General features: G+C 42.9%; 1 protein-coding gene across 3 annotated transcripts in view; it reads right to left on the bottom strand.

The window, feature by feature from the left end:
* Window positions 1-25,402, bottom strand: part of LOC133617265 (protein AF-17-like) — a 116,913-nt gene that overhangs the window by 91,152 nt on the left and 359 nt on the right. For all 3 annotated transcript variants that reach the window (XR_012050908.1, XM_061977152.2, XM_061977153.2), the window contains exons 2-4: window positions 2,079-2,158; window positions 1,916-1,970; window positions 1,672-1,781 (exon numbers count right to left, since the gene is read on the bottom strand). Coding sequence is in view for 2 of the 3 variants with exons in the window: in XM_061977152.2 (XP_061833136.1) it covers window positions 1,672-1,781; window positions 1,916-1,970; window positions 2,079-2,158 (245 nt within the window). In the remaining variant the exon portion in view is untranslated. The remainder of the gene's footprint in view (window positions 1-1,671; window positions 1,782-1,915; window positions 1,971-2,078; window positions 2,159-25,402) is intronic.

The following is a 25,402-nucleotide window of genomic DNA, read 5'->3' as shown; positions in this document are numbered from 1 at the left end:
CCTGCCTCCACGGCGACGACGTCTCCTCCTGCCTCCACGGCGACGACGTCTCCTCCTGCCTCCACGGCGACGTCGTCTCCTCCTGCCTCCACGGCGACGTCGGCTCCTCCTGCCTCCACGGCGACGTCGGCTCCTCCTGCCTCCACGGCGACGTCGGCTCCTCCTGCCTCCACGGCGACGTCGGCTCCTCCTGCTTCCACGGCGACGTCGGCTCCTCCTGTTTCCGCGGCGACGTCTGCTCTCTCCTCGTCTTCGTCTCAGCGACCTCGAGTGGTCTGGCTGCGCAAGCGGCGCTCTCGGAGGTTTGTTTATGGACGCCAGTGGCGCAAACAGCAGCGACACCCGAGATGTAGTCGTAGAACTCTCCGGCTGCTGAACTTCTGGCGCCACTCACGCCCACCTTCTCGGCAGCCATGAATGTGGCCTTTCCGTGGTCGCCCGCCTCGCCTGCGGCAGCGGCGTTCCACTCGCCGCCGCCACCTGACTCTTCCCCGGTGGATTCGGGGACACGTGGCCTGGCGACCCACCACCAAATCCTCCCTCCACCCTCCCTTGACTCTCGAACTATTTCTTGTTTTTTGGGTTCTAGTTTTATTTAGTGTCAAGGGACATCTGGAATCTGTCCTTTAAGGGGGGGGTACTGTTACGATCCGCTGCCCGGATCATAGTTTGTTTATGTTTTAGTCACGTGTTTTCAGCACCGTGAGTTTAGTTTGTTTCTGTTGCCATGACGGCAGATTGTACGCACCTGCCTCTGGTTAGTGTTCGGGACGCGCACCTGTTGCCCGGGCGATAATCAGAGGGCTATTTAGTCTTTGCTCTGGCCTCACTCTGTCTGGCTTCGTAGTTTGTTCCCATACAACTAATAACGACTACTTAGATTTCATGCTATGCTATTTTTTCCTGCTAGCTCCCACGCTAGTCCTTTTGTTTTGCCTTTTGTGCTACGTGCATGTCTTTTTGTTATTCACCATATGATTTATATTTAAAATAAATCATTTTCCTACCTGCAAGCTGTGTCCGAAGCCGTCTGCATCCTTGGGAGAACCACATCCGCATCACTATGCGACCCAGTCGTTTCAGGAATATTTGATGTGAAATAATCGGAGCCTTGGATAAGTCAATAATTCATAAAAACATTGATTTTGATTGAATATTATGTTTTGAGCAATGATAGTTTTAAAGAAAAAAACCCCCCACTTTGTTTTATTAGTCAACATTGCAACTTTTTCTAAATTACATTTTACCTGTAAGCTTTTTTATTCCACTTCTGTTATGTTTGCGCGGACTACCGGAAATGCGCGTCCTTTCTGATTTCAATGCGTAAAAAGACACAAAAGGTGTGTTAACGCCAACACTGATGACCACACTCCCACCGCCACAGGTATATTGGCAATCTAGGGAAAACTCTGGACATACTAAAAAATAAACAAGTATTATATATTATGTCTAGTATTTGAATATATGTTCAATTTCTTACAAGTTTTGTCAAAGTGGTCAGGTGACCCTTCTGAGGAAGACTGCAGACGACAGTCAAAACCCATCAAGGTAAAAACTGCAATTCACCAAAAACTTTTCACAACTTTATAGGCCTACTTTGGAGGTTTTTTAAAGTGCCACAAAAATAACTATTAAAGTACAGTATATATCTTGAACAGTGTGTGTCAGTACCTTCATGTATCGCTCATGTGGAACATACTGAAGGATGATGGGCTCCATGGTAAGGACGTTTGCAAACTGCACCTCAGGGATGTAGAGCGCGCACACAACGTGAGCCCAACCTAATAGTGACACAAACACATGGTTGTGGCCTTGAAGAACTAAAAGGTGTTTTTATTTACTTCTGTGACTTGCTTAGTTGAGTGGGCGGAAACGGAAAACATTTGACCTTGGACAGCAGCTGGTCCCACCTTACCTCCATTGTCTGTCCTCTTTAGTGCGCCATCTTTGTGAGGGCACAGCTCACACCTCTGCAGGACACAAGAGAGTCCATTTTATTCATGGTGTTCTCAAGAGTGGGAAGAAGGAACCCATGTGTCATTTTATGTGTTTTGTGATGTGTCTGTCCATGCACTCACCACTCGAGCAGCTCTCTCCTGTGACTCACACTTTCGACAGAACCACGGGCCAGTGGGCACCTGTACGATGCCATAGCATGCTAGGGTGCACGCACGTACGCACACACACACACACACACACACACACACACACACACACACACACACACACACACACACACACACACTGGTTATCATTTGGAATGGGGACCAAGTTTTTGATCATCACTTGTGGGGACCACCCTTTCTACAGGTTGTGGAGGCATAACAAAATATACACGTCTTTAAATCTCTGGATTGATGAAGTAATGTGCTGATCATTCTTACTGGGGATCCTGGGGAAAAAGAGTTAATATGGTTCATGGGGACCAAATTTAAATAATTTTGCATAATTCACACAAATTTGTACGAGACTACTGAGGACCATATAAAAAAATTAAAAAAAAGTTCAAATTAAATATGACATGATCCTCAGAATACAGCACTACAGCTGTCCTCTTATAGGAAGTTTCACCGCTTAAATGTACCAGCTACAGCCCGATCAGGGGGCTGCTGTGCAAATGTCTCACACTCAAACTAACCAGTAAACATGTTTTATGGGCAAAAGCTTAAAACTCATTTAGGCATCTTCAGAATGGATCTGACTATCATTTAAAAAGGTTTCCCTTTAGGGCAGTGGTCCCCAACCAACGTTACCGGTCCGCACAAGAAATTTAAAAAATAAATACCGGTAAATAAATAAATAATGTTTTTTTTATTTTTTTATTAAATCAACATAAAAAACACAAGATACACTTACAATTAGTGCCCCAACCCATAAAACCTCCCTCCCCCATTTACACTTAGTCACACTCATTCGCACAAAAGGGTTATTTCTTTGTTATTAATATTTCTGGTTCCTACATTATATATCAATATAGATCAATACAGTCAGCAGGGATACAGTCCGTAAGCACACATGATTGTATTTTTTTATGACAAAAAGAAAAAAAAAAAAGAAAAAAAAATACCATTAAATACCAGGAAGGGAACTCACGGTACGTAACTTTTTAAGTCCATAGTCCAAGTATATTGATCCGTTGTGTCCGTCTTTGTGCGTTTTTAATCTTTTGTTAACGAGGAGATGTTTTTTAAGGAAGCGCAGCAGCAACTGTTGTGTATTAACTTTCAGAGTGTTAGGAACTTCTTGGAGAGTGCGACGACTTCATTTTCTGTGTTGTTTTGAGTCGCAACAGGCATCCATGAGTTCACCTTTTTTGTGAGTAACGTTAACGTTATCCCTTTGTTGCAACGCGGGGCTGATAACGTGTCTCCGGCAGATTTGACTCCGTTTTGAGAGAGGAAACACACGGTTACCAATTTGGAAAAAAAACGTAATGGACAGAAATATCTCAGGTTGGTTTCATAATGGATCAATGTAGCCCAATAAAGCTATATAAATATATTTAGATTTGAGTGACGCTTTAGTATAACTATACATTATGAAGGTGCTGGAATATTTCATGCTATTTATTCAGAGGCAGCCTAAAATGAATCCTTTATTATTCACAACAGAAATGTGTACAATATCTGATCCAGTTCTGATCTGAGTTACATTTCTGTGTTATTATTGGCGTATGCTGCATCCCCAATGTCCATTTATTTAATTAAGCTTTTTTTTTAATATGGTGGCGTATTTGCCTTTTAAGTCAGAAATGTTTAATTAAATCAACTAGGTATGTATTAAGTTACATGTAAATGATGCTACTATGTATGTTCATTATATGGTTTCTCTCATTTCAGAAATAAACAACCCAGCATTAGTGACTTGGTACAAAGGAAGGTCTGCACACAGCAAGCAGCTGCAATGACTGATGCTATCCTGAATATGTTGCTAACTGAATTGAGGCCACTATCAATGGTGGAGGATGAAGGTTTAGACAAATGATTCACGTCCTCAACCCTGGTTACACTCTTCCCTCGAGGACCCATTTTAATAAAGTGATAGAGAGGAAGTACGAGCAGACATTCCAAGCAGTGAAGACTGACATACTGTAAAAGCCACCCAGAGCAAACTTGCTCTCACTACTGATGTGTGGACAAGTGTAGCCACGGAAGCCTACCTTGGCAATACATGCTATTACATTGGAGATGAATGGAACATGAAGTCAATCTGCCTTACGACCATGCCACTAGAGGAAAGACATTCAGCATCCAACATTGGTTGGATTTAGGGATGTCCGATAATATCGGCCTGCCGATATTATCGGCCGATAAATGCGTTAAAATGTAATATCGGAAATTATCGGTATCGTTTTTTTTATTATCGGTATCGTTTTTGTTGTTGTTATTTTTTTATTTATTAAATCGACATAAAAAACACAAGATACACTTACAATTAGTGCACCAACCCAAAAAACCTTCCTCCCCCATTTACTCATTCACACAAAATAGTTGTTTCTTCCTGTTATTAATATTCTGGTTCCTACATTATATATCAATATATATCAATACAGTCTGCAAGGGATACAGTCCGTAAGCACACATGATTGTGCGTGCTGCTGGTCCACTAATAGTACTAACCTTTAACAGTTAATTTTACTCATTTTCATTAATTACTAGTTTCTATGTAACTGTTTTTATATTGTTTTACTTTCTTTTTTTATTCAAGAAAATGTTTTTAATTTATTTATCTTATTTTAATAATTTTTTTAAAATTACCGTATTTTCCGCACTATAAGGCGCACCTAAAAACCACAAATTTTCTCAAAAGCTGACAGTGCGCCTTATAATCCGGTGCGCCTTATATATGGGTTAATATTAATATTAATTTTCATAAAGTTTAGGTCTCGCAACTACGGTAAACAGCCGCCATCTTTTTTCCCCGTAGAAGAAGCGCGCGGTGCATGCTGGGATATGTGACGTTTCATTTCCATTTGTGTGTTTATGTAAAGACCCCAAAATGGCTCCTATTAAGTGTGTTGTCTGTCTAATTATAAATAATGCAGACGAGGCGTGTTAACTGAGTTCTCAACGTTTACTCACAGCGTGCTCATAACCACATTCTAACTGCCAGCACATACAACAACGCTTCTCAGGGTTACCGCGCATGCTCGTCACTATCGTTGCATGCTGGGTAGTGTAGTTGTTATATTTGCTAGCTCATAACATCACATTAAGAGACACGCTTACGCGCTTAATTCAATACTCGCCGTCATTCCGGGTGGATTGACAAAAGACCTCCAGCCGCTAGATATTGGTGTCAACAGGGCATTCGAAGCTAGACTGCTAACTGCGTGGGAACAATGGATGACCGAAGGCGAACACACCTTCACTAAGACAGGGAGACAGCGAGACGGAGCCGGCCATTTTGGATCCCACATTCGCCCAACTTTTCAATTCGGACACCGAAAGAGAAGAATTCGAGGGATTTATGAATGAAGAATAACTTCAGAAAGTGAGCGTTATGTTTATTTTGTGTGTTGTGACATTAACGTTCGAGCAACATTATGTTGCTATTGCTCTGCACTATTTTGAATTTTACTATGTTTGTGATTGCACATTTGCGTACATTTTGGGAGTGAACAGAGTTGTTAGAACGCTGGTTTTTAATATATTATTAAAGTTTGACTGACCTATCTGACTGTTTTTTTGACATTCCTTTAGCGCAGTTAGATGCGGCTTACAACACGGGGCGGCTTATAGGTGGACAAAGTTTTGAAATATGCCGTTCATTGAAGGCGCGGCTTATAACCCAGGGCGCCTTATGGTGCGGAAAATACGGTACCTTATCTTCACCATACCTGGTTGTCCAAATTAGGCATAATAATGTGTTAATTCCACGACTGCATATATCTGTTGATATCGGTATCGGTTGATATCGGTATCGGTAATTAAAGAGTTGGACAATATCGGAATATCGGATATCGGCAAAAAGCCATTATCGGACATCCCTAGTAATATACTTCCGGAGTTGTAACCGTCACGTCAAAAATATACCTTCTCGCTGGCTACTAATAAATACTCTACAACCACAACAGGTTTGGAACTAACAGTGTTCAGATTATAATCATCCAAATATGATTAGCAGGAAAGTAGACAGCCTTCAACGTTGTGGCTCAGAGAGCGAACGGAGTCAACAACATCTCAGTAAGGCAGTCCCAGTAACAATCTAAATTTGATGTTATCAATGCACCTTAACTGTAATTTCGGGAGGCATTTGCTCCAGTCAGGACGGCTTACGGCGAAAAATAGTCTTGTTTTGTCTTAAGAACGAATTGCCATGGCTTTGTACCTGATATTTCCGTGATATACCCTTTTATTTGGCCATTTCTGCTCGCTATTTTCCCACTTGTGGCTCATCAGTAACTAGCAAACTGGTATCATCCAAAACTAATCCAAACAACAGAAGAATAAGTGATTATTACATTTTAACAAAAGTGTAGACAGAACATGTTAAAAGAGAACGTAAGCAGATATTAACAGTAAATGAACAAGTAGATAAATAATTAATTTTTTACCACTTGTCCTTAACTATTTTGACAAATTAATAGAATGGAAAATGACACAATATGTTACTGCATATGTCAGCAGACTAAATTAGGAGCCTTTGTTTGGTTACTTACTACTTAAAGACAGTATGTTCACTATTTTATTTAAGGACAAACTTGCACTAAGAAACATATGTTTAATGTACCGTAAGATTTTTTGTTAAAATAAAGCCAATAATGCAATTTTTTGTGGTCGCCTTTATTTAGAAAGGTACTGGTACCAAAATATTGGTAATGGGACAACACTATAGCGAACACAGCCAATTTCCCCCTGCCACGGATCATACCTAGGGTCAAAAAGGACGCGTATGCTTTAATCTCTTGTTAAAAACAAGAGTAACTTATAGCGTTAACTTTGAGAGCACTACAAATAATATATCGCGATATATATTGTTGTCACAGGAGGCTGCAATATATATATCACTATATAGATTTTCAGTCATATCACCTGTGCAGTGAAGCAAAAGGACACAGAAAGGCTACTGGTCTGTTTATCTCCTACAGCAGGGGTGTCAAAGGTATAGCCCGCGGGATGGATCAGGCCCGGGAACAGGTTTTATCCGGCTCACAGGATGAGTTTGCTAAATATAAAAATGAGCCGAAATTTTTGAATGAAACAAACTGCTGTTCTAAATGTCTCCACTCGATGTCGCTATAGCAATTATTTGGATCGTTGTAGATGATGCTACATATGTAAAAACAAAATAAACCACCAGTCGAGGAAAATGAGCAAACTACATAAATAATATCCTGTAATTTGATTTTATTTATTTTTTTAAATCTTGATAGATTGAAAAATAACACCAAGGAGTTGACTGACTAACATTATTAAATAATTTATTCAGAAAGTATAAATAACGACAAATTAAGGTAGAATACTATTAACCGCAACATGTAAGTGTAAAAAAAACAAAAAAAAACAGCAACATTATGATTTGTACATTTACAGAATGTGCTTGTCCTATTTTTCAGGGTTCGTACACCTTTTCCATGACCAAATTCAAGCACTTTTTAAGGACTTTCAAGATACATTTTTCAGTTTTTACAGTATCCTTCAAAGTCTAACATTGATCCAGCAGTTATTATTAACTGAATGGGGAACAGAAAATGAAGCAGTGTTTCTGTAGACTATGCAATGTCATTGGTGTTTGCAAACGTGTCTCCATTTGTGTTGTTTTTCAAATTTCTTGTTATTTTTCTTATTTACAGCACATTGACCAGCATGGATTGATTCACACCGTATTTGTGCTTGTAAACTGCATAACGTGATATAAATACACAGACCCTCAAAATTTCTATTTCACTCATTCATTAACAAAACTGTTCCACATTAATATAAGGATAATATATTAAAGGAAAATATTTTGTTTGTTTCACAACACTTCAGTCACCTTTCATTAAGCATATCTAGCCCTATAGCCTAACTGTGGCTATGATAACAAATTAACAAAAAGACAAATGTTAACTTTTTTTGCTTTCACTGTGGTAGTAGACAATAGGGATGTGGGGTAAAAATCGATTTGAATTTGAATCGCGATTCTCACGTTGTGCGATTCAGAAACGTTTCTCTCTTTTTTTTAAATCAATTTTTTTTTATTTAATTTTTTTTATTTATTTATTTTTAATTAATCAATCCAACAAAACAATACACAGCAATACCATAACAATGCAATCCAATTCCAAAACCAAACCCGACCCAGCAACACTCAGAACTGCAATAAACCGAGCAATTGAGAGGAGACACAAACACGACACAGAACAAACCAAAAGTAGTGAAACAAAAATGAATATTATCAACAACAGTATCAACATTAGTTACAATTTCAACATAGCAGTGATTAAAAATCCCTCATTGACATTATCATTAGACATTGTGTCACAGTGGCTTACACTTGCATCGCATCTCATAAGCTTGACAACACACTGTGTCCAATATTTTCACAAAGATAAAATAAGTCATATTTTTGGTTCATTTAATAGTTAAAACAAATTTACATTATTGCAATTGGTTGATAAAACATTGTCCTTTACAATTATAAAAGCTTTTTACAAAAATCTACTACTCTGCTTGCATGTCAGCAGACTGGGGTAGATCCTGCTGAAATCCTATGTATTGAATGAATAGAGAATCGTTTTGAATCAGGAAAAAAAACATTTTTTAATTGAGAATCGTGTTGAATTGAAAAAAAAAAAAGATTTTGAATCGAATCGTGACCCCAAGAATCGATATTGAATCGAATCGTGGGACACCCAAAGATTCACAGCCCTAATAGACAAGTTTCACAAGTTAAGTAGACAACGAAAATAATAGAGCAAGAAATGCATACAACCATGTTGTGTAAAAACTACTTAATCAGTCATATTAACTCAGCTCTAAGTTGTGAAAAAGTTTACAAATTATACATTACATGACCTTCACAGTACAAACAAGTCAGATAATGGACTAATAATCCATCCAATGTACGTTTGTACATTAAAACGACAACCTCCCCGGCATGATGGACCGATGCACCACTGTCCTCTTGGGGGCGACACAGAGACGTATAAGACTACAACCTAATGTAAGGGCTTGTGCGAAGCCAACAGATCAAGCGTGTAGCTTTCATTTTTAAGGAACTTATTTGATTTTTTTCCATTTTATAATTTGCCTATTGAGTCAGACTGCCGAGAAATATAATGAACACTTCCCAGCATTTACAAGCACCTCACCCAAAATTCAAGCATTTTTCAAACCTTGAAAACACAACATTAAAATCCAAGCATTTTCAAGGCTTTTAAGCACCCGTACGAACCTTGATTTCTAAATAAGGAAAACCATCTGAAATTGTCTTTATTTTTAAGTTATCATGCCGTGATTTTACCAGTCCAGCTCACTTGGGAGTAGATTTTTCTCCATGTGGCCCCCGATCTAAAATGTCCTACAGTATAATCATGGACAAGACGGCTACACACGCTTATAATGTAAATTAGGGCTGGGCGATATATCGAATATACTCGATATATCGCGGGTTTGTTTTTGTGCGATATAGAAAATGACTATATCGTGATATTCCGAGTATACGTTCTCACGCAGTTGCTCTTAGCTGCGGGCATTACACTACAGGCTTTTATCACTCTTTGTTGTCTCTCCTTCTCACAGAGACATAAAACAAGCGCACCTTCTTACATACGTCACATTCTGTCCCGTGTGTAACGTCATACGCCTTCGCGGAGCAGAGAGGTAGCGGCATGGGTAACATTAGCTGTGATGCTAACGGTGCAGTGCGAGTGGTAATATGAGAGAGAGAAGGTGCGAATCTGGTAAAAAATGAAGGAAGAATGAATTCCCAAAAAAAACAGCACGGGGTTCATCGTCTGGCGGTGGTTTGGCTTCAAGCGGGAAGATGTTGAACAGACAACCGTAGTATGTCAAGTATGCGGCAAAAGCGTTGCTACAAAAGGTAGCGACACTGCTAATTTGTAGCATCATTTGAAAAGTCACCCGCTAGAGAATGAAGAGTGCTTGAAACTCTGCATGTCAACATCTCCGTTCGGTGCCACACTAGGGATGTCCCGATCCGATATTTGGATCGGATCGGCTGCCGATATTTGCCAAAAATTGCGTATCGGCAAGGCATGGGAAAATGCCGATCCAGATCCAGTTTTAAAAAAACCTCCGGTCCGTGTTTTCCAACGCACCTATTTAAATAATACATTCCACTTTTCTGCTGCTCTGTAATTTCCGTTCCGCATTTTCCAGCACACCTTCAACACATCCACAATTCTCACGCAGTTGCTTTTAGCTGCTGGCATTACACGACAGGCTCTTCTCACTCTTTCCTGTGTCTCCCTCTCACAGACAGCGAGCGCACCTTCTTACACACGTCACATACTGTCACGTCATACGTCACATACTGTCACGTCATACGTCACATAGGTATACGTCCTCTCCCAGCAGAGAGCGAGGTAGCGGCATGGCTAACGTTAGCTGTGATGCTGGCGCAACCGCTAAAGTGTGCGCCTGCTCAAACGTCCTCTGCGCACGGCAAATCTATGCCACGCACAAAATCAAATAAAAAAATAAGCGCATAACAATTTTCGACACACGGACACGACAGAGAAAACAGTTTTCGTCATCATTGTTTAAATATTGTGACGTCTGTCGAGACGCTTATCTCCATTCGGTGCCACACGCCCACACCATCAAAATGGCAAAAATTTCCAGATAAACACCGTATGAAAAAGTTAGTGATTTTTTTAGTTGTGATTTCCTTCTCTGCATGAAAGTTTGAAAGTAGCATATATTAATGCAGTATGAAGAAGAATGTTTTAATGTAGACATGCAAGCCTTGAAAGAAAATTTTGAAAATCAAGACTACATTTCCTGCAAATGGGTGCATTTCTACCCTATATTTTAACTTTAGATTTATTCTCATATCAAACTCTTTTGGCTGTCTTTTTGACACTTACATCCGGCGCCCCCCTCCACACCCTGGATTATGAATAATGTAAATAATTCAATGTGATTATCTTGTGTGATGACTGTATTATGATGATAGTATATATCTGATAGTATATATCTGTATCATGAATCAATTTAAGTGGACCCCGTCTTAAACAAGTTGAAAAACTTATTCGGGTGTTACCATTTAGTGGTCAATTGTACGGAATATGTACTTCACTGTGCAACCTACTAATAAAAGTCTCAATCAATCAATCAAAACACATAGAATCATCATACTGCTGTGATTATATGCATCAAGTGTTCATTCAAGGCTAAGGCAAAATATCGAGATATATATTGTGTATCGCAATATGGCCTTAAAATATCGCAATACTAAAAAAAGGCCATATCGCCCAGCCCTAGTTCAATGATGCCATTTCTGTTTGTCATGTATAATTTTGTCTATTTTGTGTTTATCCTTGAATAAACAGGTCAGTTTCTTGTTACCAACCATTGTGTATTATTCAAACTCCCCTAATTCAGCTGGCTAGTTGTTATCAAGAGTACTAAAACCCTTTTCAACATGATTCTGACAACTAAGTAGGCTAAATAACTTTAAACTTTAATACATGCTCGGATAGGCCAGTATCGGTATCGGTCAGTATCGGTATCGGATCGGAAATGCAAAACAATATCGGTATCAGATCGGAAGTGCAAAAACCTGGATCGGGACATCCCTATGCCACACCCACAAAATGCCGAAGCAACCATTTCCAGATCAACACCGTATGAAATAAATAGTCAAAAACGGAAGGAGATAATGTCCGCAGGAACCTACCACATAGCGAAGGACATACACTATTTGATTTCCTATTATGCAGCTCATTTTTATTTGACAGTTATTGAAATATCTTGTGTGACATCATGCACAAAAGTGCACTTTATTTGTTTTAAACTATTGTAGTGGTGTTCTGTACAAAAAGTGCACTTTAATTTAGTGTTGTTTTGATATGTCATCTTAGTGACATTCACAAAAGTGCACTAATAGCTTGTTTTAAAATGTCTCTGACAATCTTGCACTTTCTGTTTAGGAAATTAGATGAACGTAGGGCTGGGCGATATATCGAATATACTCGATATATCGCGGATTTGTCTCTGTGCGATATAGAAAATTACTATATCGTGATAAATCGAGTATACATTCTCACGCAGTTGCTCTTAGCTGCGGGCATTACACTGCATGCGTTTCCCACTCTTTCTTGTCTCTCCTTCTCACAGAGAGATAAAACAAGCGCACCTTCTTACATACGTCACGTGTGCAAAGTCACACGCTCTCGCGGAGCAGACAGGTAGCGACATGGTAACGTTAGCTGTGATGCTAACGGTGCGGTGCGGGTGGTAATACGAGAGAGAGAAAGTGTGAATCTGGTAACAAATGGAGGAATAATTAATTACCAAGAAAAACAGCACGGGATCCATCATCCGGCGGTGGTTTGGCTTCAAGCGGGAATATGTTCAATATTTATGCGGCAAAAACGTTGCTACAAAAAGTAGCAGCACTGCTAAAGTAGCATCATTTGAAAAGTCACCCGCTAGAGAATGAGGAGTGCTTGAAACTCCGCATGTCAACATCTCCGTTCGGTGCCTCACCAACAAAATGCCCAAGCAACCATTTCCAGATCAACACCGTATGAAAAAAAAAAGTCAACAACAGAAGGAGATAACGTACGCAGGAACCTATTATGCAGCTCATTTTTATTTGACAGTTATTGAAATATCTTGTGTGACATCATGCACTTTATTTGTTTTAAACTATTGTAGTGGCGTTCTGTACAAAAAGTGCACTTTAATTTAGTGTTGTTTTGATGTCATCTTAGTGACATCCTGCACAAAAGTGCACTCATAGCTTGTTTTAAAATGTCTCTGACAATCTTGCACTTTCTGTTTTGGAAATGACATGAATGTTTGTGCCACTGCTTAATAACTGTTTAATAAATACAATTTTGGTAAATTGACTTAGTTGTGATTTCCCTCTCTGCATGAAAGTTTAAAATGAGCATATATTAATGCAGTATGAAGAAGAATGTTTTAATGTAGACACATAGAATCATCATACTGGTGAGATTATTTGCATCAAGTGTTCATTCAAGGCTAAGGCAAAAATATTGAGATATATATCGTGTATCGTGACATGGCCTAAAAATATCGAGATATTAATATATATTAAAAGGCCATATCGCCCAGCCCTACTTGAAACTCTGCATGTCAACATCTCCGTTCGGTGCCACACCAACAAAATGCAGAGGTAACCATTTCCACACATGAAATAAATAGTCAACAACAGAAGGTGATAACGGCCGCAGGAACCTACCACATAGCGAAGGACATACACTCATACTTACCAACCCTCCCGATTTTCCCAGGAGACTCCCGAATTTCAGTGCCCCCCCCGAAAATCTCCCATGGCAACCATTCTCCTGAATTTCCCCCGATTTCCCCCCGGACAACAATATCGGGGGCGTGCCGTAAAGGCACTGCCTTCAGCGTCCTCTACTAGGGATGTCCCGATCCGATATTGATATCGGAAATCAGTCCGATATTAGCCAAAAAAGTGAATATCGGATTTTATCGGACTGAATCTAAAAACTCCGATATAAGCGCTCCGATATAAGCTGTCCATTTACCGCTGCAGCACGTCTATAATAGGTGACTCTGGTTTGATCACACTCCAACACAGTAGGTGGCGGCAATGCCCCTTAATTAACGTTGAAGAAGAGCGTCCCTGATCCAGCATGCACAGCCCACGTGATCACAACAACGACAACGCGTGTGCTTGCAGCAAAGTGTAGTGATGTCGGCTGTGTGGAAGTATTTTAACCTAAACTCGGACAAAGACGTTGCCGCTAAATGCAACATTTGTCAGGCGCAAGTGTCCCGTGGAGGAACAGAACCGGGAAGGTTCAATACAAGCAGCTAGGGATGTCCCGATCCAGGTTTTTGCACTTCCGATCCGATACCGATATTGTTTTTGCATTTCCGATCCGATACCGATACTGACCGATACCGATACTGACCGATACTGGCCTATCCGAGCATGTATTAAAGTTTAAAGTTATTTAGCCTACTTAGTTGTCAGAATCATGTTGAAAATGGTTTTAGTACTCTTGATAACAACTAGCCAGCTGAATTAGGGGAGTTTGAATAATACACACTGGTTGGTAACAAGAAACTGACCTGTTTATTCAAGGATAAACACAAAATAGACAAAATTATACATGACAAACAGAAATGGCATCATTGAACTAGGGCTGGGCGATATGGCCTTTTTTTAATATTGCGATATTTTAAGGCCATATTGCGATACACAATATATATCTCGATATTTTGCCTTAGCCTTGAATGAACACTTGATGCATATAATCACAGCAGTATGATGAGTCTATGTGTTTTGATTGATTGATTGAGACTTTTATTAGTAGGTTGCACAGTGAAGTACATATTCCGTACAATTGACCACTAAATGGTAACACCCCGATAAGTTTTTCAACTTGTTTAAGTCGGGGTCCACTTAAATTGATTCATGATACAGATATATACTATCAGATATATACTATCATCATAATACAGTCATCACACAAAATAATCACATTGAATTATTTACATTATTTATAATCCAGGGTGTGGAGGGGGGCGCCGGATGTAAGTGTCAAAAAGACAGCCAAAAGAGTTTGATATGAGAATAAATCTAAAGTTAAAATATAGGGTAGAAATGCACCCATTTGCAGGAAATGTAGTCTTGATTTTCCAAATTTTCTTTCAAGACTTGCATGTCTACATTAAAACATTCTTCTTCATACTGCATTAATATATGCTACTTTTAAACTTTCATGCAGAGAAGGAAATCACAACTAAAAAAATCACTAATTTTTTCATACGGTGTTGATGTGGAAATTTTTGCCTCGGCATTTTGATGGTGTGGACGTGTGGCACCGAATGGAGATAAGCGTCTCGACAGACGTCACAATATTTGAACAATGATGACGAAAACTGTTTTCTCTGTCGTGTCCGTGTGTCGAAAATTGTTATGCGCTTATTTTTTTATTTGATTTTGTGCGTGGCATAGATTTGCTATGCGCAGAGGACGCTTAAACAGTGCGCAATTGCACAGGCGAGCACCGTAGAGGGAGCGTTGCTCGCACGGCTGCGCTAGCATCACAGCTAACGTTAGCCATGCTGCTACCTCTCTGCTCGGGGAGGACGTATACGTATGTGACGTATGACATGACAGTACGTGACGTGTGTAAGAAGGTGCGCTTGCTGTCTGTGAGAGGAAGACACAGGAAAGAGTGAGAAGAGCCTGTCGTGTAATGCCAGCAGCTAAACGCAACTGCGTGAGAATTCACAGACTTGTGGATGTGTTGAAGGTGTGCTGGAAAATGCGGAACGGAAATTACGGAGCAGCAGAAAAGTGGAATGTATTATTTAAATCGGTGCGTTGGAAAACACGGACCGGAGGTTTTTTTAAACTGGATCTGGATCGGCATTTTCCCATGCCTTGCCGATACGCAATTTTTGGCAAATATCGGCAGCCGATCCGATCCAAATATAGGATCGGGACATCCCTACAAGCAACCTCATCGTACATTTGAAAAAACACCACAAAAAAGAACATGAGGATTTTCGCGAGAGCAGCAAGGCGAAGCAACAAACCTCTGGCTCGCTTCAGCAACCCACGCTGGCCGAAAGCTTTGCAAGACGTGACAAACTACCACGGGACAGCAAAAAGGCAATGGCCATAACAGAAAAGATAGCCCAGTTTATTGTGCTTGATGACCAGCCCCTGTCGGTGGTAAGTAATGTCGGGTTTAAACGCTTAATGGAGCACCTCGAACCTCGCTACATTATTCCTAGCCGCCACTACATTGTAGACAAAACTATACCCCAGATGCAAGCGTCAATTATCATTGAGGAGCACAGGAGCAGGCTGACAGCAGAGCATGCCGAAATGCTTATCTTCTTAAAAAAAAATCTCCACATTATGCTCGGACTGCAGAAAGTGGAGAAGGAGGAGGAGTAGTAAGGGTAGTCAGCACTGACTGATTATTATTTGTTTTATACTCTTGTTATTAGAGTGATATGTTTATTGTGTTTACACTATTCTTCAGTGAAGACTAAGAGTAATTACTACATTGTTTTGGGCACAGTCAGTCAGTGAAACTGGAGCTGTGAACTCTTAACTTAGAGCAGTTGGACAGTGGACAATATTGTGTTGTTTTTGTCCCTGCCCACAGTTGTTTCCAACATATGCTGACAGTAAAAAAAATAACTGAAGTGAACTTGAATTGTTTGCACTTTAAAACGTTTTGTTTTTTTAATTGGATTTATTTAGGTTATTTTTCAGGGTCTTCTCATTTATTTTTAATTTATTCTATTCAATTGTATAATTATGTTGGTATAAGTGGTTATTTTGCACTTTAAATATAACATTTTGTTTTTATTGGATTTGTTGAGGTAATACTCTTATGTTGAAGGTTAAAATTTATGTTACCAATTGGTTAATAATAAATGGGTCAGATTTTCCTATACCAGGGGTCGGCAACCTTTACCACTCAAAGAGCCATTTTGACCAGTTTCACAAATTAAGAAAACAATGGGAGCCACAAAAATCTTTTGAAATTCAAAATGAAATAACACTGCATACAAAGTTTTTTTTTTTGCTTTGTGCTATGTATAAACCAAGGGTCTCAGACACGCGGCCCACACCTTAATATGAAAATTGAATGTTAGTGCGGCCCGCGAGTTTTATATGAATGGCGCTTGACAGCGTCATACTTGTCACCCCTCCCGATTTTTCCGGCAGACTACGAATTTCAGGGCAACTATTCTCTCGAACGTGCCGTGATGGCACAGCATTTAGCGCCCACTACGACCAGCGTGCCGGCCCAGCCACACGTTGTATGGGGCTTCTACTTGCCCACGTAAGTGACAGCAATGCATACTTGGTCAACAACCACACAGGTTACACTGACGGTGGCGGTATAAAAAACTTTAACACTCTTACTAATAATGCGCCACACTGTGAACCCACACCAAACAAGAATACACATTTCGGGAGAACATCCGCACCGTAACACAACATAAACACAACAGAACAAATACCCAGAATCCCATGCAGACCTAACTCTTCCGGGCTATATTATACACCCCCGCTACCAAACCCCGCCCACCTCAACCGACGCACGGAGGGGGGGGGGCACGCCCTTATCATCATTGTTAGGGTGCAAAACGGAGAATATTAAATATTAATCTGGAAATCTCCCGGGAAAATCGGTAGGTTCGGCAAGTATGCAGCTGAGCCGCATCAGAGTGATCAAAGAGCCGCATGCGGCTCCGGAGCCGCGGGTTGCCGACCCCTGTCCTATACCGACTCTTGCTGACTATTGTTTTCTGTTTTAACACTACAACATCAGTAACAGTAACATCACTTTATCAAGTCTTTTCTAACATTCCACACAACAAAATAAGGAATAAATATATGTATGATTCGTGCCTATATCGTATCGTATTGATATCGGTATCGGCCAATACTCAAGGCTACAATATCGGTATTGTATCGGAAGTGAAAAAGTTGTATCGGGACATCTCTATCCTCTACAACCTGTCGTCACGTCCACTTTTCCTCCATACAATCAGCGTGCCAGCTCAGTCACCTAATATCGTGTGACATCATGCACAAATGTGCACTTTATTTGTTTTAAACTATTGTATTGGCATTCTGTACAAAAAGTGCACTTTCATTTAGTGTTGTTTTGATATGTCATCTTTTTGATTGATTGATAGAAACTTGTATTAGTAGATTGCACAGTGTAGTACATATTCCGTACAATTGACCACTAAATGGTAACACCCGAATAAGTTTTTCAACTTGTTTAAGTCGGGGTCCACGTAAATTGATTCATGATACATATATATACTATCATCATAAAACAGTTATCACACAAGATAATCATCAGAGTATGTACATTGAATTGTTTACATTATTTACAATCCGGGGGGTGGGATGAGGAGGTGGGGGTTAGGTTTGGTTGATATCAACACTTCAGTCATCAACAATTGCATCATCAGAGAAATGGACATTGGAACAGTGTAGGACTGACTTGGTAGGATATGTACAGCAAGTAGTGGACATAGAGAGAGAGATCAGAAAGCATAAGAATAAGTATCTACATTTGATTATTTATATTTGATTATTTACAATCCGGGGAGGTAGGATGTGGAAGGGAGGGTGTTAGTTTAGGGTTGAAGTTGCCTGGAGGTGTTCTTTGAGTGCGGTTTTGAAGGAGGATAGAGATGCCCTTTCTTTTACACCTGTTGGGGGTGCATTGCATATTGATGTGGCATAGAAGGAGAATGAGTTAAGACCTTTGTTAGATCAGAATCTGGGTTTAACGTGGTTAGTGGAGCTCCCTCTGGTGTTGTGGTTATGGCGGTCATTTACGTTAAGGAAGTAGTTTGACATGTACTTCGGTATCAGGGAGGTGTAGCGGATTTTATAGACTCGGCCAGGGGTCGGCAACCCGCGGCTCCGGAGCCGCATGCGGCTCTTTGATCACTCTGATGCGGCTCAGCTGCATACTTGCCGACCCCCCCGACTTTTCCGGGAGGTTTGCGGATTTCAGTGCCTCTCCCGGAAATCTCCCGGGGCAAACATTCTCAGATTTTCACTCGGACAACAATATTGAGGGCGTGCCGTGATGGCACCGCCTTTAACGTACTCTACAACATGTCGTCACTGTTACGATCCGCTGCCCGGATCATAGTTTGTTTATGTTTGAGTCACGTGTTTTCAGCACCTTGATTTTGTTTGTTTTCAGTTGCCATGTCAACCGATTACATGCACCTGCCTCTGGTTAGTGTTCGGGATGCGCACCTGTTGCCCGGGCACTAATCAGAGGGCTATTTAGTCTTTGCCCTGGCCTCACTCGGCCTGGCTTCCTAGTTTGTTCTTACACAACTGATGACGACAACTTTGATTCCCGCTAGCTTTTCACGCTATGCCATTTTGCCTGCTAGCTCCCACGCTAGTCCTTTTGTTTTTGCCTTTTGCTATTTGCACGTCTTTTGTTCGTTCCCCGTACGATTTATATTTTAAATAAATAATTTTCCTACCTGCAAGCTGTGTCCGAAGCCGTCTGCATCCTTGGGAGAACCACACCCGCATCACGATGCGACCACGTCGTTTCAGTAGGAAGCCAGCAGAAGACAATTCTCCCGCATCGGCTAACGAGGAGTGGGACGAAGGTACGCTCATGGTGTTGCGAGCGATGGAAGCCGAGACGCTTCGCTATTCGACGGAGGAGAGGTCGAATCTCATGTGGGGAGCTGGAGGCTCTCTTATCCCCATCGACTCCCTCTGGTCGGAAGACATCGCCGCTACACAGCAGTACCGTGCGCGCCGTCAAAGACGGAAGCCGGCCAGAAGGTCTTTCCCTCGCCGCCAAGACGCGCCGCTCCTGCAAACTCCTCCCCCGGACCGAAGCAAGCCACATTCAGCCCAAACTTCCCCTCCTCAGACGTTTGGCAACCCAATCGACCACTTCGACAAACATTTCTCCGATTGGGCTGTCAGTCACATGGACAGTTGCGACAATGACGTCATTTCATGGGCGCCCCCCGAAGAGGTAACTCCGCCCACTTCCGATGACGTCATTGAGCAAGATTTTTTTTTTCCATCATCTGCTTCTTTCTGTCAGCCAATTCCAAATAACTTGTATTCTAAGACAAAACATTATCAGGACATTTTTGTTAAGTTCAAGTCTAGTCAGTCACATTCTGATTTTCAAGCCCCGCCCCCAATTATTCTGGCCCCACCCCCTATAGCTCAAGCTCCGCCCACTCCTCTGTTTTCTCCCTCCTGGTTGTCCCTACAGTCCCATGATATTGGGAAGACTAACAGTCAATTTGGACAATTTAAAGAGGAGGAGTATACCCCCCTCCATACCTCCCTCCACCCACCCACGGTTCCAAACCGCAAAGAGCGCGTCTGGTATCCGCGTCTTGAGGGGGGGGCTAGTACTGGGAGCTGTACTAGTGCGGTGGTACAACTTCGGCGTGCTAAGCCGCAACCTCCTGCACGGCCACCGCCACCAGTTTTTCGGCGTGCTAAGCCGCAACCCCCTGCACGGCCACCGCCACCAGTCTTTCGGCGTGCTAAGCCGCAACCCCCTGCACGGCCACCGCCACCAGTCTTTCGGCGTGCTAAGCCGCAACCTCCTGCACGGCCACCGCCACCCGTCTTTCGGCGTGCTAAGCCGCAACCTCCTGCACGGCCACCGCCACCAGTCCTTTGGCCTGCTAAGCCACAACCGCCAGCTAGGCCACCTCCAGCTGCACCTCGGCTAGCACCTGTTCCTGCACCTCGGCTGACACACCAAGCTTCGTCTCCTGTACCTCCACCACGCCAAGCTCCACCATGCCAAGTTCCTCGGCTGGTTCCCACACCAGCGCCGGCTCCAAGGCTGGTTCCCACACCAGCGCCGGCTCCAAGGCTAGTTCCCACACCAGCGCCGGCTCCAAGGCTGGTTCCCACACCAGCGCCGGCTTCAAGGCTGGTTCCCACACCAGCGCCGGCTCCAAGGCTGGTTCCCACACCAGCGCCGGCTCCAAGACTGGTTCCCACACCAGCGCCGGCTCCAAGGCTGGTTCCCACACCAGCGCCGGCTCAACGGCTGGTTCCCACACCAGCGCCGGCTCCACGGCTGGTTCCCACACCAGCGCCGGCTCCAAGGCTGGTTCCCACACCAGCGCCGGCTCCAAGGCTGGTTCCCACACCAGCGCCGGCTCCAAGGCTGGTTCCCACACCAGCGCCGGCTCCAAGGCTGGTTCCCACACCAGCGCCGGCTCCAAGGCTGGTTCCCACACCAGCGCCGGCTCCAAGGCTGGTTCCCACACCAGCGCCGGCTCCAAGGCTGGTTCCCACACCAGCGCCGGCTCCAAGGCTGGTTCCCACACCAGCGCCGGCTCCACGGCTGGTACCCACACCAGCGCCGGCTCCACGGCTGGTACCCACACCAGCGCCGGCTCCACGGCTGGTACCAGAACCTGCACCTGCTCCACGGCTGGTACCAGAACCTGCACCTGCCTCCACGGCGACGACGTCTCCTCCTGCCTCCACGGCGACGACGTCTCCTCCTGCCTCCACGGCGACGACGTCTCCTCCTGCCTCCACGGCGATGACGTCTCCTCCTGCCTCCACGGCGACGACGTCTCCTCCTGCCTCCACGGCGACGACGACTCCTCCTTCCTCCACGGCGACGACGACTCCTCCTGCCTCCACGGCGACGACGTCTCCTCCGGCCTCCACGGCGACGACGTCTCCTCCTGCCTCCACGGCGACGACGTCTCCTCCTGCCTCCACGGCGACGACGACTCCTCCTGCTTCCACGGCGACGTCTTCTCTCTCCTCGTCTCCGGTGGGCTTTTCCAGGACGCCGCCACCTTCCTCGCCCTCATCGTCGTCTCAGCGACCTTGAGTGGTCTGGCTGCGCAAGCGGCGCTCTCTGAGGTGTGTGTATGGACGCCTGTGGCGCAAACAGCAGCGACACCCGAGACATAGACTTAGAACTCTGCGGCTGTTGAACTTCTGGCGCCACTCACGCCCACCTTCTCGGCAGCCACGAAGGTGGCCTTTCCGTGGTCGCCCGCCTCGCCTGCGGCAGCGGCGTTCCACTCGCCGCCGCCACCTGACTCTTCCCCGGTGGATTCGGGGACACGTGGCCTGGCGACCCACCACCAAATCCTCCCTCCACCCTCCCTTGACTCTCAAACTATTTCTTGTTTTTTGGGTTCTAGTTTTATTTAGTGTCAAGGGACATCTGGAATCTGTCCTTTAAGGGGAGGGGTACTGTTACGATCCGCTGCCCGGATCATAGTTTGTTTATGTTTGAGTCACGTGTTTTCAGCACCTTGATTTTGTTTGTTTTCAGTTGCCATGTCAACCGATTACATGCACCTGCCTCTGGTTAGTGTTCGGGACGCGCACCTGTTGCCCGGGCACTAATCAGAGGGCTATTTAGTCTTTGCCCTGGCCTCACTCGGCCTGGCTTCCTAGTTTGTTCTTACACAACTGATGACGACAACTTTGATTCCCGCTAGCTTTTCACGCTATGCCATTTTGCCTGCTAGCTCCCACGCTAGTCCTTTTGTTTTTGCCTTTTGCTATTTGCACGTCTTTTGTTCGTTCCCCGTACGATTTATATTTTAAATAAATAATTTTCCTACCTGCAAGCTGTGTCCGAAGCCGTCTGCATCCTTGGGAGAACCACACCTGCATCACGATGCGACCACGTCGTTTCAGTCACGTCCGCTTTTACACCATGCTATTTGCGTGCCGGCCCGGTCACATGTAGTAAGCGGCCTCTGCTTACACACGTAAGTGACTGCAAGGCATACTTGGTCAACAGCCATACAGGTTACACTGAGGGTTGAGATATAAACAACCCTACCAAAACCCGCCCCCCCCCCAACCGACGCACAGGGGGAGGGGGGGGGGGGGTGTATGATGTAGCCCGGAAGAGTTAGTGCTGTAAGGGTTTCTGGGTATTTGTTCTGTTGTGTTTATGTTGTGTTACGGTGCGGATGTTCTCCCGAAATGTGTTTGTCATTCTTGTTTGGTGTGGGTTCACAGTGTGGCTCATATTAGTAAGAGTGTTAAAGTTGTTTAAACGGGCACCCTCAGTGTGACCTGTATGGCTGTTGAACAAGTATGCCTTGCAGTCACTTATGTGTGTCTGCAGAAGCCGCATACTACATGTGACTGGGCTGGCAAGCTGTTTGTACAGGTTGTAGAGGGCGCTAAAGGCAGTGCCATCATAGCACGCCCTTATTATTGTTGTTTAGGTGAAAATCAGCAGACATTCGAGAGAATAGTTGCTCTGAAATTCGGGAGTCTCCCGGAAAAATTGGGAGGGTTGGCAAGTGTGATGCTGTCAAGCGCCATTCATATAAAACTCGCGGGCAGCACTAACATTAAATTTTCATATTAAGGTGCGGGCCGCGTGTCTGAGACCCTTGGTTTATACATAGCACAAAGCAAAAAAAACAACTTTATATGAAGTGTTATTTCATTTTAAATTTCAAAAGAGTTTTGTGGCTCCCATTGTTTTCTTTATTTTTTGAAACGGGTCAAAATGGCTCTTTGAGTGGTAAAGGTTGCCGACCCCTGGACTAGGCTCAGTTGTTTTACTCTGTCCTCCACCCTGAGCCAGCCCACTTTGGAGGAGTGGGTAGTGACATCATGCACAAAAGTGCACTAATAGCTTGTTTTAAAATGTCTCTGACAATCTTGCACTTTTTGATTTGGAAATGACATCAATGTTTGTGCCACTGCTTAATAACTGTTTAATAAATACAGTTTTGGTCAATTGACTTAGTTGTTATTTCCCTCTCTGCATGAAAGTTTAAAATATATTAATATATTAATGCAGTATGAACAAGAATGTTTTAATGTAGACACATACAATCATCATACTGCTGTTATTATATGCATCAAGTGTTAATTCAAGGCTAAGGCAAAATATCGAGATATATATCGTGTCTCGTGACATGGCCTAAAAATATTGAGATATTAATAAAAGGCCATATCGCCCAGCCCTACTTGAAACTCCGCATGTCAACATCTCCGTTCGGTGCCACACCCACAAAATGCCGAAGCAACCATTTCCAGATCAACACAGTATGAAATAAATAGTCAAAAACGGAAGGAGATAATGTCCGCAGGAACCTACCACATAGCGAAGGACATACACTATTTGATTTCCTATTATGAAGCTAATTTTTATTTGACAGTTATTGAAATATCTTGTATGACATCATGCACAAAAGTGCACTTTATTTGTTTTAAACTATTGTAGTGGCGTTCTGTACAAAAAGTGCACTTTAATTTAGTGTTGTTTTGATATGTCATCTTAGTGACATCATTCACAAAAGTGCACTAATAGCTTGTTTTAAAATGTCTCTGACAATCTTGCACTTTCTGTTTAGGAAATTAGATGAACGTAGGGCTGGGCGATATATCGAATATACTCGATATATCGCGGATTTGTCTCTGTGCGATATAGAAAATTACTATATCGTGATAAATCGAGTATACATTCTCACGCAGTTGCTCTTAGCTGCGGGCATTACACTGCATGTGTTTCCCACTCTTTCTTGTCTCTCCTTCTCACAGAGAGATAAAACAAGCGCACCTTCTTACATACGTCACGTGTGCAAAGTCACACGCTCTCGCGGAGCAGACAGGTAGCGACATGGTAACGTTAGCTGTGATGCTAACGGTGCGGTGCGGGTGGTAATACGAGAGAGAGAAAGTGTGAATCTGGTAACAAATGGAGGAATAATTAATTACCAAGAAAAACAGCACGGGATCCATCATCCGGCGGTGGTTTGGCTTCAAGCGGGAATATGTTCAATATTTATGCGGCAAAAACGTTGCTACAAAAAGTAGCAGCACTGCTAAAGTAGCATCATTTGAAAAGTCACCCGCTAGAGAATGAGGAGTGCTTGAAACTCCGCATGTCAACATCTCCGTTCGGTGCCTCACCAACAAAATGCCCAAGCAACCATTTCCAGATCAACACCGTATGAAAAAAAAAAGTCAACAACAGAAGGAGATAACGTACGCGGGAACCTATTATGCAGCTCATTTTTATTTGACAGTTATTGAAATATCTTGTGTGACATCATGCACTTTATTTGTTTTAAACTATTGTAGTGGCGTTCTGTACAAAAAGTGCACTTTAATTTAGTGTTGTTTTGATGTCATCTTAGTGACATCCTGCACAAAAGTGCACTCATAGCTTGTTTTAAAATGTCTCTGACAATCTTGCACTTTCTGTTTTGGAAATGACATGAATGTTTGTGCCACTGCTTAATAACTGTTTAATAAATACAATTTTGGTAAATTGACTTAGTTATGATTTCCCTCTCTGCATGAAAGTTTAAAATGAGCATATATTAATGCAGTATGAAGAAGAATGTTTTAATGTAGACACATAGAATCATCATACTGGTGTGATTATACGCATCAAGCGTTCATTTAAGGCTAAGGCAAAACTATCGTGTATCGTGACATAGCCTAATAATATCGAGATATTAATTAAAAGGCAATATCGCCCAACCTATTGTATATATATATATATATATATACACACACAGATACATTCCCCTTGGCCAGGAAACAACAAATCGCACACCACCAACCCCTCCCACACACGCACACGCACGCGCACACGCACGCACCCAGAGAGCACGTACACACCAAGAAGGCAGCCAGGCTGACTGACCAAGCAGCCCCCCCAAGGTGCCTCCAGCCGCCGGCTCAGCCGCCACAGCTG

Source organism: Nerophis lumbriciformis, linkage group LG16, assembly GCF_033978685.3.
Source record: "Nerophis lumbriciformis linkage group LG16, RoL_Nlum_v2.1, whole genome shotgun sequence".
Lineage (NCBI taxonomy): Eukaryota > Metazoa > Chordata > Actinopteri > Syngnathiformes > Syngnathidae > Nerophis > Nerophis lumbriciformis.
Note: the sequence above shows the minus strand (reverse complement) of the source record. Positions and strands in the feature narration are given on the sequence as shown.